Source organism: Vulpes lagopus, chromosome 15, assembly GCF_018345385.1.
Source record: "Vulpes lagopus strain Blue_001 chromosome 15, ASM1834538v1, whole genome shotgun sequence".
Taxonomy (NCBI): domain Eukaryota; kingdom Metazoa; phylum Chordata; class Mammalia; order Carnivora; family Canidae; genus Vulpes; species Vulpes lagopus.
The window spans coordinates 17958603-17973705 of record NC_054838.1 but is presented as its reverse complement, the minus strand read 5'-3'; the positions used below and the strand labels follow the sequence as shown (position 1 = coordinate 17973705).

The window sequence follows — 15103 nt, the reverse complement described above, 5'->3', positions numbered from 1 at the left end:
GAACTTCGGTTTTTTTTGTCTTCCTATTTTAACATCCTGTCCTGGCTCCTGGCTGTCACCTCACCCACCATACGTGCCAACTCAAAATAAATCCTTTATCTTCCCAAAGATTTCTCATACTTTTATCCGAATCCTGGTATCATGAGATTTTTCTCTAAAGTTATTCTAGGTTTAATCATCAGAGAAGATGCTGTAGTCTGTGCTAATTCAGCATCTTGGCAGAAACCAGAGTCTTCTCTAACAGGCCTTTCCCTCAGTGGTTTCTGACAATTAACTCAGACAGATTTAAAGAACTGAGGGACGCTGCTATGTTGAAACTCCTTCCCTTCTCATCTACTTATTTATTTAAGGTTCTCAGTGCCTATATCTTTAAAAACAAAAACATCAATATAATTGATGCTAAATGCTATCTCTTTCTAACAATAAGTAATATTCAATCATGGATGAATAAACTATTTGGGAGGGGGTGGGATGTAGCCCTATACATCCACTAAAGAGATGCATTTCCAATATAATTGTACTTGTGATACTTAATAATTATAACAAATTATAATAATGTTCTCTTGATCAATTACATACTAATAATCATAATGATAAGTCATTGTTAAATAATTTTTAAACATTTAGAATCTTAAAATCACAGGAAATAAAAACAAAACTTAAATATGTATTTGAACCTTTTTTTTTGCAATATGAGATAAATGATAGGATGATTAATAAAACCCTTTCAAGCAAAAATAAATATTAGGATAAAATTCTGTGAAAGATGTAGAATAGAAACAGAAATCCAAAGAAAAGAATGAATAACCTATAGTTTCTGTTAAAGAAGAGATTGTTCATAAGTTTTTACAAATAGATAATGTCCTATTCATGTAAAAACAATACTAATTTTATGTTTAATTATCAGTATTTACAAAATATGGGAAATTATATCCTTTGCAATTAATTAAATTTAGGATGAAAAAAATTTAAACTTAATACACTAGGAGATTCACCATTTTTTAAAAATATTCTTTTTGGATTACTCAAGCATAAAAATGTAAATATAATGTTCCAAAAAATGTCACACTCTTTTTCTAATCTATGAAACCAGAAATTGTCTAGACTTTCTTTTTGTTTTATATCACTTCCCCAGGCACCTAACAAACAGTTTGATTCCTTGTACTCTTTTATCTAACATTTCTACTTAGTTGAAAAATTGTGTTGATTCTCTTCTGAATGTCTGATTTGTCCCCTCCTCTCTGTTCCACTCTCTTTGCCCGAGTTCCAATCTTCATCATCTCACTCAAGTCCTATTTCAGTGCTCTAACTTTCTTTTTAGGATTCATTTATTTATTTGAGAGAGAGAGAGGGGAGAGTGCACAAGTATGCATGTGCACATGGTGGGGAGGGGAGGAGGGAGAAGACAGAGAATCTCAAGCAGACTCTCTACTGGGTGTGGAGCCCAACTCAGGACTCAATCCCATGACCCTGAGATCATGTCCTGATCTAAAATCAAGAATCAGATGCTCAACTGACTGAGCTACCCAGGCACCCCAAAGCTCCAGCTGCTGTTTGCCACCAAGCAAGATGCAGCACATACACTGTTGCCAGATTATTCTTCCTGAAGTTCTTTCTTGCCAGCAATACATCTACCAGGCTACTAACTGATGGATCTGAGCTGCAAGGAGTCTCAGACACTTGCTACTTATCCCCAACCTGCTCTAGTACCCATCCTGCTTCCACTCAGACCCTGACTCCTAGTTTACTATCTCCCCAACAAGATCCTGTTCCTGCCCTTTAGCCATGTGTGTAAGGCTCCCTCAAGACCTTCAACTCAAATTTATTCCTAGGGGGCAGCCCGGCTGGCTCAGCGGTTTAGCACCGCCTTCAGCCTAGGGCGTGATCCTGGAGACCCCGAATCAAGTCCCACGTCAGGCTCCCTGCATGGAGCCTGCTTCACCCTCTGCCTGTGTCTCTGCCTCTCTCTCTCTCTCTCCCTCTCTCTCTTTCTCTCTCTCTCTCTGTGTGTGTGTGTCTCATGAATAAATAAATAAAATATTTTTTAAAAAAATTTATTCCTAGGGCTTTTCCAGCTTCTTACTCTCTCAGCCAGGACACTCCATTAGAATAGGTGTTCTCTCCTCAGAATCTAACCCACAGAACTCATTCAAGTCTACCCAAATCACTCTGCAAGGGTCAGAGGGACAAAGGAAAAACTTGCATAGATTCATCTGTGATCAGGGTCTTTCAGTGCCTTCCAGTAGCATCATCAAACAAGCTGAATATAAAGTCTCCTCCAGATAAGTCAAAGTCTAGAGTAAGATAGTTCTAACCTGCCTTTACTGTTTAATTTCCTACTACTTCCCTACATGTCTTCTATGGTTCTAGAAAAACAGAATTACTTCATATTCTCTGAATATATTGCACATTTTTAATCTATATATCTTTGTAAAGTTCTTCCAATCTAGAATCCCCATCCTTCTTACCATGACTGTAACACTGCTTTCTACTTTTATCCACTCTTTCAGAGCCAGATCAAATATTACCTTCACTTTAAGTAGTTTTCATAATTCCCTAAAGGGAATAATAGCTCTCTTCTTGAAAATCTAGTACTATTGCTAAATTATACAGTACCACATTATATAGCACTATATAGTACACATTATCACACTGTATTATACCATATTATATATCACTTTATATATAAAAATATAGAGTATATTTGTATATTTATAGAACACATTATTATATATTATATATAGTGTATTTTATATATTATATATGTGTATATATAGACACACACATTATTATATACTCATTCACTGCCTATATTTTCACTTAAACCCTCTACTAGTCTATGCACAATCTGTGGGCAGGGACTATGCCAGACTCATTCCTGTGTCTTCCACAGCACATTGTAGTTATTCAGTAAATATTTTTTTTAAAGCATTTTATTTATTTTAATTTTTATTTATTTATGATAGTCACAGAGAGAGAGAGAGAGAGAGAGAGGCAGAGACACAGGCAGAGGGAGAAGCAGGCTCCATGCACCGGGAGCCCGACATGGGATTCGATCCCGGGTCTCTAGGATCACGCCCTGGGCCAAAGGCAGGCGCCAAACCGCTGCGCCACCCAGGGATCCCTTCAGTAAATATTTATTGGATTATTAAGTCTATGAATCACTGAATATGGAATAAATCCCTAAGGTTCCTGGCTCTTGGGTTTCTTTGTAACATAATTTTTATAGAAACCTTCATTAAATAGGAACTTGATGTATTCATACACATATGATAACTCACAATTTAAGAATAGCTAAATATAATAAAGTAAGAGTCTTAATATATTTAGGATGAAAATATACAGTTGGAAAAAATGCCTAACAATTAGGCATCAGAAAAGTTTCATTCTCGGGCAGCCCCGGTGGCTCAGCGGTTTAGCGCCGTCTTTGGCCCAGGGTGTGATCCTGGAGACCTGGGATTGAGTCCCATGTCAGGCTCGCTGCATGGAGCCTGCTTCTCCCTCTGCCTGTCTCTCTCTCTCTCTCTCTCTCTCTCTCTCTCTCTCTCTCTCTGTGTGTGTGTGTGTGTGTCTCTCATGAAAAAATAAATAAAATCTTTTAGAAAAAAAAAGTTTCATTCTCTTGTATAGAAAGTGTATGTTAAGGTTAATGGTCAAAAGCTAACGAACAAAACTCAGATAATAACTTGTAAATTAATGAAGAAGGGCCTTGTTCACACACTAGGAAAGACCGTTCTGAGATCAGACCCCATGCCTTGATGAAAAGTGCCTTCTGAAAGGAAAGTGTGACCATAAACTAAAGTACCTTGTACTTTGTGGTAACTTACTTAAGGGGAAAGACCTTGTTTTATTCATTTTTTTGGACCACTAGAATGCCTGATGGATTAAGAATCCAAAGATACTTGTAAAATCAATAAAGATATTTAAATGACTGCTGTCCCATTTAAAATAAGCCCCCTTGCAAGACTGATGCACTACAACAATAATTTCCTTCATTTCAGAGTGTATATTGTTCTCTACCATCTATGAGAGCAAGTTACAACTTTTTAGCCTGGTATTCAGGTTCCTCACAATTCTCTTTCCATTTTTAAGGAAAAGGAATGTATTTTCCACCTCTTTCCTTCACGCATTTTCTCTGTCAGTCAGATTGAACTTCCTGATGTTATACCTGCTTGCCTCCATCCCTCTGGTCATTTGGCAATTTCTTATGTCATTTATCATCTTCTCTGCATTGTATCTTCTACATAGCCTGTCTCCCTTACCAGGTCATAAGTTCCTTATATCAGAGACCATATCCTATATGTCTTTAATGATATTTTATTTATTACCTAGTACAACTTGGTAGGCACACACACAGACAAAATCTGTCAAAAGAATTACTGAATGTATGAATAGAACCAACAGAACTCAGATCTGGAAACTACTTTAGAACAGCCATAGAAGAAAAATGTTTCCTTAATTTATAGCTGGGTTCTTAAATATAAGGAAGGATTAAAAATATCTAGGAAACTTGTTAAACATGCAAATTCTTGGTGTTAGTTGTCATCAGGGGACCAAGAAGCAACTGTAATTGCCTAATAAGATAGAATAAGTTGGCAAATTGAATTTAAAATTAAAAAATAATAATAGGATGAAGAAAGCTCCTGAGCCACTGTTGAGACGAAAGAGGACAGAAAGGAAGAAACAGACACAAGAGGATCACAGGCACACTCCTGGCAATGGGAGTCATCATCAAACTCTTCCTTTGTAGGAAAGTCACTTTTTGGCTGGTTTTCCTTACATCTAATCTTCAACTTTTGAAATCAGGATGACAAATGTGTTTATTTTAAGTTCCATTCACTTAAATGTACATAGAGGAACTCTGTTTTTCTCAGAACACTTTTCAGGTATATACCATATTTCAAAATGCACAATACATAGGCTGAACCATAAAAACTTTTTATCCAATAAAGCTCTTTGAAAAAATGTCACTACATGTTAGATATCGCAAAAGATAAGCTCTAGTTATAAAGCAGCCAGGTACTGAGAGAAGTAACGTATTCTTTTTAGATTATTTCAAACAGAGGATAGGAATTACAGGAAGACTTCAAGTGGTTAGGAAGAAAAGAGTTTTGCCTTTCAGAAGTTTATAAAATGCCAGTATTCTAAACTTCATACACTGAACTCCTTAGGGTAGTCCGATATAGTACACGCTATCTGTCACTTCTCTATCCATTTGGCAAACACTACATAGAGACAAATGTTACAGAGGCTCAAAAATGGAGACTTCTGGAAAAATGACCAAAGCCAGAAATAAAGTTGTACTAATTAGAAAACAAATAATTAAATGGCCAAATCCGAATGTTGTGTGATGCTGAAAAGAGATAGATTTCTAAGGCACACCATCTGTTTTACAGTTTTTGATTTTGCTGTACTACAAATCTACTCAGAAAAGTTTTGCAATGATGTAGCTGCTAGCTCATTTGCACAATTACTTTAGGCCAGAAATACTTATTGCACAGAATCATTTCAGAGATCAACACATTCACAGAAGAGGGCAGATATAACCCAGCTTCCAGTGAAGACTGGTTTTTTAGCCCTTGAAGGAAAAAATATAATTCAGAAAAATGATTAGAAATTTCCAAAGGAAAACAAGAGACTTGAAAACATGAGTGATATCACTATAAGTTTCTGATATGTATCTAAATTTACCTGGACCTTCAATGCCACCATCATCCTCCCTGTTGGCCTGTCTAATGGAAACTCTTCATTTCATCTTGACCTCTCAGCAGCATTTACCTGTGAGGTGATTGCTCTCACTTTCTCAAACATTCTTCTCACCTAACTTCACTGGCACCACTCCTCTGGTTTTCTTCTCTCCACATCGTCCATCCCTTCTCAGCCCCCACTGGTGGCTTCTCGTCTTCTGGGTGCTGGGGCCTCTTCTCCTTTCTGTCTGTATTTTCTTCTCAATGTATCTCTTCAGCACATTGACTTTACATGGCATCTATACGCTCATGATTCCCAAATTTATATCTCCAGCTTGGACTTCTCTAGTTGCAGGCTCATATATTCAGTTATCTATTTAATATCTCCACTTGGATGCCACATAGGCATCTCAGACTTTGCATATCTAGTATGGAACTCTTGATCCACCACCCTCCACCCAGGAAAAAACCCTGTTTTTCCCACAGCATTCCACATCTCAGTAAATGGCACCACCATGGCCTGACCAGGCATTACAGCAAAATCTGGAGGTCGTCCTTGATTCCTCCCTTATCCTCACTTATCATCTAAGCCACCACCAAGTCCTGTCAATTGTACCTAAAAAACATACTGCATTTATTACTCTCCAATTCTGCTGCTACCACCCTGTCCAAGCCACCATTATCTTGCAACAATGCCACGCAATGTAAGCATATCAGATATCTCCAGTACCTAGCACAGTGTCTAGCAAATAATAGATGTACAACCATTTTTTCATAGATGAATAATGCTTAGCAATGTGTCTTTAGAAATATCCAATCTCAGCTCTTGGCCTTTTTTTTTAAGATTTTATTTATTTCAGAGAGAGAGAGAGACAGAGATACTGACAGAGATAGCATGAGAGAGAGAGCATGAGTAGGGAGGAGAGGGAGAAGCAGACCCCTTCTGAGCAGGGAGCCTGATGCAAGGCTCTATTCCAGTACTCTGTGATCTTGACCTGAGCTAAAGGCAGATGCTTAAGTGATTGAGCCACTATAGGTGCCCCTCTTGGGCTTTTTAAAAGATACTTACAGATGTATTTATTTATTGAATCATTCATTCAGCAATTATTTGAGTATTAATTGGTATTAGGCTCAATATTATATTTTTACATGTCCTAAGGATGACAGAAGTTGTTTGCTATTCACTTGAAAAGGTCTGGAAGTAGGCAGTCAAGGGCTGGCATGGCAGCTCTGTGAGCTAAGAGCCCTGGATCTTCGCATCTTGTTGCTCTACCATCCTCAGTTTACGGATTCCACTTTATGGTCTAATATGGCTAATCAAACTCCAGCCATCACATCTACATTCCATTCACCAGGAAAGGAGATGGACCTGTGGAAGGCCGTACTCTCTCCATTTAAGGGCACTTTCCGAAAATTGCTCCTATTTCTGCCATCATGATAATTAACAGAAACCAGGGCTAACCAGCAAGGAAGACTAAACAGCAGTGTTTCCAGCTACAAGCAAGGATCCTCATTACCAGAGAACAAAAAGAGGATAAATATTGAAAGGTAAGTAGCAGCTTCTTCCAAGGGTCCTATGTGGCCAGGTAATGTTCTGGTACAGGAATACAAAGCTCGGTAAGACATAGGGTCTATGCTGAAGGCAGTTAGTCTGATGGGAGGAAGCAACATGTAAATGGATAATTACTCAAGATTTCAGGCCAGGTCACAGCCACTTAGAAAATCTTGTTTTTTCTCAGTCCCCAAAGATTCCTTGCATCCAAAGAGTTGAAAGAGTAGTGGACTGTTCCAGGGCTTTACATCACTTAATATACAGACTGTTTCAATATTACAGTTTTCGTAATGGGCATTTCTCAGCTCTCTTCTACCAGACTTGATACCTTCATGGCATGGAGCAAAACAGAGTTCATTCAAACCTCTATAAACATATATAAACAATTGTGGTAATAGTTTTAAAATACCCATTTCAGAAATGTGTTGACTCAATAATTTTTTTAACTTGTCAGAAGATGAAACTAATGGACTGTTTTAAGACTGTACATAAACTATAAGACCAAATAAAAATAAAACAATGGTAGCATGTCAAAAAAGAAAAAAAAAGAAGTAATCCTGTAACTTACTGTTATCCATTGGTTATCTAGTAGTTCCTTAGCTGTGATTCTGTGAGCAGGATCTACTTTCATAAGCTGTTTCAAAACACTTTTAGCTGCAAATAAGGGAAAATCCTGAAAATCTTAGCTATAATTAATACCATTTACTTTCCAGTTTATTTAGGATTAGATCTATATGACATGAGGGGAAGATTCCAACTATATAATAAAAATCATCAGAAAAAAATGGCTAATAAATAAAGTTTTGGACCTAAGGTGAGATTTCATTGCCTGGATTAGCTGGTTTATGTTCTACAGCAAAAATGAGCTAGATGATCAGAAATTTCCCCTTCAACTTTTACTATATATTTTTCTGTTTTTGTTGGAAGTTTTGACTACAACCATAGTGAAGAGATCACTATTTCTACAAGTAAATAGTGTTTATTTCTATGAGTAAATTTAATGACAAAATAGAGATTTAGAGTATTTAAATTACTGGCCAAGTTTCTTATGTACATTTGCCTTAGTAAATAATAATAGATCTATAATTACCACAATCACTTATGGAATCCCAGAGTGGATCTTCAAAATGTAGTTCTCCCTTTCTTATTAGCTCAAAAAGCTTCTCTTCTGAGGTTGCCAAAAAGGGTGGTTCTCCACATAATCTACAATAAAGGCAATCATTTTGTTTAGATATTTTAATAATCAAAATGAGGCTATCAAAAATTAAGTTTCCTTAGAACTTGGAAGTAGTGGTGCTTCAAATTTAAGTAAAAGAGATCTAGAGGTGGGCATCTCTCTGGATGTAGAAATGGAAGCAGAGGGGTTTTGCAAGATCAGTGATAGGCCCTTATATACGTTGAAATCTCCAGATTTGCAAATGACCCAAAGGTCTTCCAGATGGGGAAAACTAAGCTTAAATAGGACTAAAATACAAGCTGGAGTATGATTTTAAGTGCACAAATAATAGTGAAGATACACTTCAACATGAGCAAAGGTAAAGCAATGCTTAAGTTACATAATTCAAACTGAACTTAAGGGGAAATATACTGAGTTATCAGAGTCCAAGGAGAGTCTTCAGAGTCAAATGACCATGGAATGGCTTTATGTGTGGTAAAATATTACACGAATGTTAGTAAGAATAAACCAAGAATAACCCTGGGGACTAAAGGCTTTGAATCAAAACCAAAAATCCATTAAAATGGCCACAACTCTTCAAAAGATGGTATACAAAATGAAGACAATCTGCATGAAGAAAATCAGATGATGATGATGATTTGACCCTTCCGTCTGGAAGAAAAGCTGAGCATATGTAATGACCAACATCAGTAAAACCACTGGCAGTATATATAAAGTAAACACGGGCTTGATGTACATTCTGTAAAACAGAGACTGCGTGTCTTGACAATCTTTTAAAAGGAAATATTGTATTGGGGTGCCTGGGTGGCTCAGTCCATTAAGTGTCTGACTTGATTTCAGCTCAGGTGATGATGATCTCAGGGTCATGAGACTGAGCCCAGAGACTGGCTTCGCACTGAGTGTGGAGTTTGCTTGTCCCTCTCCCTCCCCCTCTGCCCCTACCCTGCTCATACACCTGTGTACACACTCTGTCTCTCAAATAAATAAATAAATAAATAAATAAATAAATAAATAAATAAAATCTTTTTTTAGAGTAAGTATTGTACTATATTTTACAAAGAGCAAGGCAAACCTCTCCTTCAGTAAGTAATCCAGTCTAAAACTACAAGAACTTGCTTAAAAGTTGAGTTCAATTCTTTATAGTACATTCTCAACAAATGTTAGCCATCATCTTTATGTCAACCCCAACAGCTGAGTACAACCCTGTAGTCAACAATCAGATTTTTCCAATGACAACCAGACAGAAGCTGGACCTGGACTCATTACAGAGGCAACACTGTATGTCTGTTCTTCAACTCTCAGGATTCTATTTTTCCACTTTATTACTGAAAGAATAAATTGGCATAATTCCATTATACTTCCTAAAAGCCTATTATGTAAATAAGTATAATGACCTCCAAGTCTCCTAGCAGTTAGATTTTTTCCTGATTTTTAAAGTTCTATTTTTAAATTCTTTTAAAAATCTTTGCCATGAACATTTTTTGAATTAATTTAAATTTAATAAATATTTTACATGATAATGAGAATGACAATGCTAATTTCCTAGGGAAAAAAGTTGTTTTCATCCTTGTAGTTTGTCAAAGTAGGCTAGAAAACAGAGCTTTTCATTTGCAATAGCTTCTTGTTAAGAGATCAGTAGTTATCAACTTGTTCTGCAATCTCCTTTTTTAATACTTTTTATTTCTCCAGCTCATTCTGAACCTCCTCTCTGTGATCTTATTTGCCTCTAGTGTTCAGTTTTAAAATGCAATAGAAAAAAAAAAAACAGAAAAAATGGTCTTATGGACAATTACTATCTATTGTAACAAGTATGCACCAGCAAAAGTCCAGCTCATTGAGTCTGTTAACAACCAATGATATGCACATTCACCAATTTCTTAGCTGCTCCTGCATTGCCTGACAAGTATGCAACCATAGCTTAAGGGCTATGTTTTAAAAATCCCACTTTTTTTCTGTCCTTTGCAATTTTACTTACACAAAATGTATCTAATGGTTGGTCAATCAGCAGCATATGAAATTTTATGACAGCAATTTTCTTCACATCCAGAAAAGGGAATCCAAGACATGAAAAATGCCTTTTAAAGCCTTTCTATTATTTTCTGTTGCCTGTGTCATAGGAATCACAACAGCAGAGGATAGTACCCGTGAAGAGTATTTATGTTAATTTCACCTTGAGAAAGTATGTTATCATTGTTCAATTAAGCAGAAATGAATCAGGGGTAACTGATAAACAAGAAAATAACCCCCTTGGAGAAGGTAATATGTTTGTGCCCTTGGTGAAAGAAATTATCTATAAGAACACCAGGCTTAGGCAAATTAATGAATAGGCACTGATTAGCTATGTAAGAGACTACTGTAAGGGAAAAAAGATGTCATTAGGATGATATGCAGCCACGCTCTGAAGCAGAAAAATTAAAATTATATCTTTAAGAAGGAGAAAAAATTTTAGATATGTACTACACTATCACTTTCTTTAACAACAAATTCAAACTAAGCAGGCAGCAGACACCACATGAATTGTGTAATAATAGATTACATATATTATGTCTGAGTTGTCTGGAAATTCTTACAAGTATAAAACACTAATTTAAAATAGTGATATTTTTAATTAAAAACTAAGGCTCAGAATTTTTACAGTATGATGCTAATTAGCATAAAATAATGATCAAAAACTTTGTGACTACGTTTATACTTTATGCAATCTAAGCAGCAATGTGTGTTGGCCATCTGAGTTACAGCTACAATCACATCTTCCAATTTCTACTGCCTGTGTATTCCATTTCACAGCACTGTGAAAATGTAACTACTGTGATGTCAATATTTAGAAATGATCTGGAAGAGGTAGTGCACAGTGAAATCTTCAACATGACCATAAAACTAATGTTGCATCAGCATAAAAATGTTCATGCTCACCAAGAGGCAGAACAATAGCCACTAACTTTTCAGAACACCTCTTAGACAATTCGCTTTAATTCAATTTAACAAACATATATTGTGCACTGACTACATGTCTACTATTGTACAAGATACTAAGGATGGAGAGAGGAATAATATAAGATCTCTGTCCTTCATGGAATTTAGAACAAGGAAAACAAAAACGGAAAAAAAATACATACTCTAATAATTGTATTACAATAGTATAATCTAGTTTTAAAAAGTGTTATGAGAATACAGGAAAATGAACAATTCTATCAAATTCACACAGGTGCACACTTTTCTGATGAAATACTATTGTTTTTCTTTCAATGTTATTGTTTTGCATGCATTTTTGTATGTTGCTTTAAATCCTCTGTGGAGTGTGGGAATGGATATACATAATGAATGCAGTAACTCTACTGGGGTAGATACAAGTTAGGGAAACAGAAGGCGTTAATGTTTGAGCTGAAGGACCCAGGAGAAAGGTTAGTAGAGACGTAAAAAAACATTGTAAGCACAAGGAACTGCATGGGCAAAGACCCAGAGACATGTGATGCTGCGTATATGAATCATAAAGAGTGGCCTAGAGTGGCTACGGCATATGGTAGGCGCATGGGAATGCACAGCTAGCCCAAGACTGGAAAGGCATTCTGGAGCTAGGGCATGAAAGACTTGCTGTCATGCCATGATGGGATGTTCTGACATTTTTCTATAACCAGGGAGAATTATCAGAGGTTGTGAATCAGAAAAGTAGTAGTACAATCAGATTTGTGATTTAGAAAGACAAACCTGACAGCAATGTGAAGGATGAACTGGGGAGGGAAACCAGAGGCAGGGGGAACAGTCAGACAGACGTTGTAATGTTTTAGAAAATGGATCATAAGGAGAAATCATACAAGTGAAGAGAAATGAAGAAATAGGTTAGAACACTGCAAAGGAAAAATTAATAGGACATGGAGTTTGATGGAATCTTGAGAATGAGACAGAAGGAAGAGCCAGAAACAGCAATGTTTTCAGTAGCAATAAGAGGATTGGGAACTGTAGAGTATTTTCTGGATCGTGGGCTGAACACCTGTCTAGTTAGTGCTCACTTCTCACATATGCCCTGTCCACAGGGCAGCTAAGTGCCAGGTCCCAGCACTCTCTCTACCCGATAGGCTATAAGTGAATCATTCAAGAAAATACAAAAGCCTTTTTGGTCTGGAGCAAAGGATCAGAGAGGTGTTAAGCAAGTTTTTGCTCAGATTATACCATGTACTGCAGCATTTATAGGTCAATAAAATGCAAACCTTTATGTTATAAAATTTATAGTACTAAAAAATATCTAACGGATGTAGCTGACGACTAACAAGAGAGATTTCAGAATGGCTTCCGAATTGTTTTTTCAGTCACTTTTTAAAAACAATATTGTCAAGTTTTAATTTAAAATTGGGGGCCCCGGGATCCCTGGGTGGCGCAGCGGTTTGGCGCCTGCCTTTGGCCCAGGGTGCGATCCTGGAGACCCGGGATCGAATCCCACGTCAGGCTCCCGGTGCATGGAGCCTGCTTCTCCCTCTGCCTGTGTCTCTGCCTCTCTCTCTATGTGACTATCATAAATAAATTAAAAAAAAAAATTAAAAAAAATAAATAAATAAAATAAAATTGGGGGCCCCTGGGTGGCTCAGTAGTTGAGCCACCCAGGCTCAGTTTGTGATCCCAGGGTCCTGGAATGAGTCCCGCATCAGGCTCCCTGCAGGGAGCCGGCTTCTCCCTCTGCCTGTATCTCTCCTCTCTATCTCTGGTCTCTCATGAATAAATAAATAAAATCTTTTTAAAAAAATAATAAAATAAAATATATGTAATTCTGGTCTACTGTTAGAGACTACCCATTCATTTTAAACTGTACATTTCACAGGCTACTTACAGAGTGTACATTATGACACCTATGCTCCAAATGTCACACTGTTGGCTGTAGTCGTGGGCATTGATAACTTCAGGGGCTGCCAAATAAGCAGAAATGAAATTATATTAATAATACAATAAATGAAGTTTAAACGCTTAAACACAAAGCATGAAAAATGTGCTGATGTGTTGTAATTTATTCCCCCACAGGGAAAAAGAGAACCAACAGCAGATGTTAAATGAATAATGTACAGGCCTTAACAATTGATGTCACTATACCCTCACTCTTGTCATTTAGCTTCTAATGGAACGATGGCATAAACTGTGTAACTAAATGGACTACTCTCCATTCCTTTGAAATTGTTAAGAAATGATTTTGCAAAGATTGTATAGTTATAGTAGAAGACAACAATATCTCAGTTCTTTTCCAAAAATAGAATTGAATACATGCCTTAAGTGGATGTAATTTAAAGCAAGCCCAATATGTGGAAATCTGGATTCACAGAGAAACTAATATAAATGGTTATAAATCACTTTAGTAAAATAATAATAATAACAATAACACAGTACTCCTATGATGGAATATAAATTATTTTCCACATTTTCTAAATGAGAAAACTAAGACAAAGAGAGAGCTCCTACAACATACCTGGATCAAAAAGCCAACTAGGACTAGGATCCAGGTACTCCTGACTCCCCAGCTCTGTGCTCCATACTTTACAATGTGTTCACAATGGGGTTCCTTTAAACAATCTTCTCTAAGTAGTTGTGGGGTACTTTTGTTTTTTGGTTTTGGCTTTTTATTTTATTTTAAGGTAGCACATTTTAATGATTAGATTACTTTATAATGGCTGGCTTCTTAAATGGATTTTAAAATGTCACATATGATATTTCAGGAATAATCAATTGTGTCTCTGCAGCTAAGGATCAAATACCTTTCTTTAAGGAAAAAGAAAGAATAAAACAGATATAAATATAAAAGTTAAATCTAGGTGTGTGTGTGTGTGTGTGTATATATATATATATATATTTCAATAGAACTTTAATATTTACAAAGTACTTTTGTCTACATTATGTTATTTGTGTAAATCCTGTGTAGAGTCTTGTGAGATGAGCATGTAGGCATTTGGCTCACTCTGCCAGTGAGGAGACTAAGGTTCGGGTATATGAAGTGACTTGCCTCAAGTTACACAGCTACAGAGTGCCTCCCACGTAAAAAGTGTTTTTGTTTAAGAAAAGTTTCATTCTCCCGCCGTACACACACACACATACACACACAGCCCTTTTATAACTACTAAAAGCAAATGGAATTTCATTTCCTCTGCCTATTGTCAAAGGAACTATTGAGCAACAAAAAGGAACCAAAAAGTAGAGAGAAGAAAGAACGAGAAGGCTCAACCATACATAATTAACAAAACTGCATAATTCATTTCTATATCATTGAATATGAATCAGTATTTTCCTCTAAGCAACTATTCCTTACCTCTACTTAAACTCTTTAAATACTGAATCACTAGAGTTCAAGTGGCTCTGTGGCAGCGAGTCTCTGACAAGGGCAAGTCTGTGACTGGCTTCCACCCTGGGTGCCCTGCACAGCAGGGGCCCAGGATGGTGGCCTCCTCCGTCTCTCAGAGCCATCGTAATGACCCAGGGCGTTTCCGCCTGCACTGCCATCACAGCTCTCACAGGGAGGCAGAGGCCAGAGTAACGGTGCCAGGGAGCCATTTAGGAAGTCAGCAAAGCTCTACAAACCATCTGTCTTCTCTCTTGTTCTCTCACTTGTTATCAGTGTAGACAGCTAATAAGCAGGCATAAAACTCAGGGTGCTTGGATATATTTTCCCCATGTAACTACAGACCAGATGTCTTTTGCCAACAGGAGGATATGAAC

The 15103-nt window shown here is 36.9% G+C and overlaps 1 protein-coding gene across 10 annotated transcripts in view; it reads right to left on the bottom strand.

The window, feature by feature from the left end:
- Nucleotides 1–15103, bottom strand: part of STK33 (serine/threonine kinase 33) — a 146075-nt gene that overhangs the window by 27191 nt on the left and 103781 nt on the right. For all 10 annotated transcript variants that reach the window (XM_041729652.1, XM_041729650.1, XM_041729656.1 and 7 more), the window contains 3 exons: nucleotides 13236–13311; nucleotides 8330–8442; nucleotides 7808–7893 (listed from right to left, as the gene is read on the bottom strand). In XM_041729652.1, the coding sequence (XP_041585586.1) occupies nucleotides 7808–7893; nucleotides 8330–8442; nucleotides 13236–13311 (275 nt within the window). The remainder of the gene's footprint in view (nucleotides 1–7807; nucleotides 7894–8329; nucleotides 8443–13235; nucleotides 13312–15103) is intronic.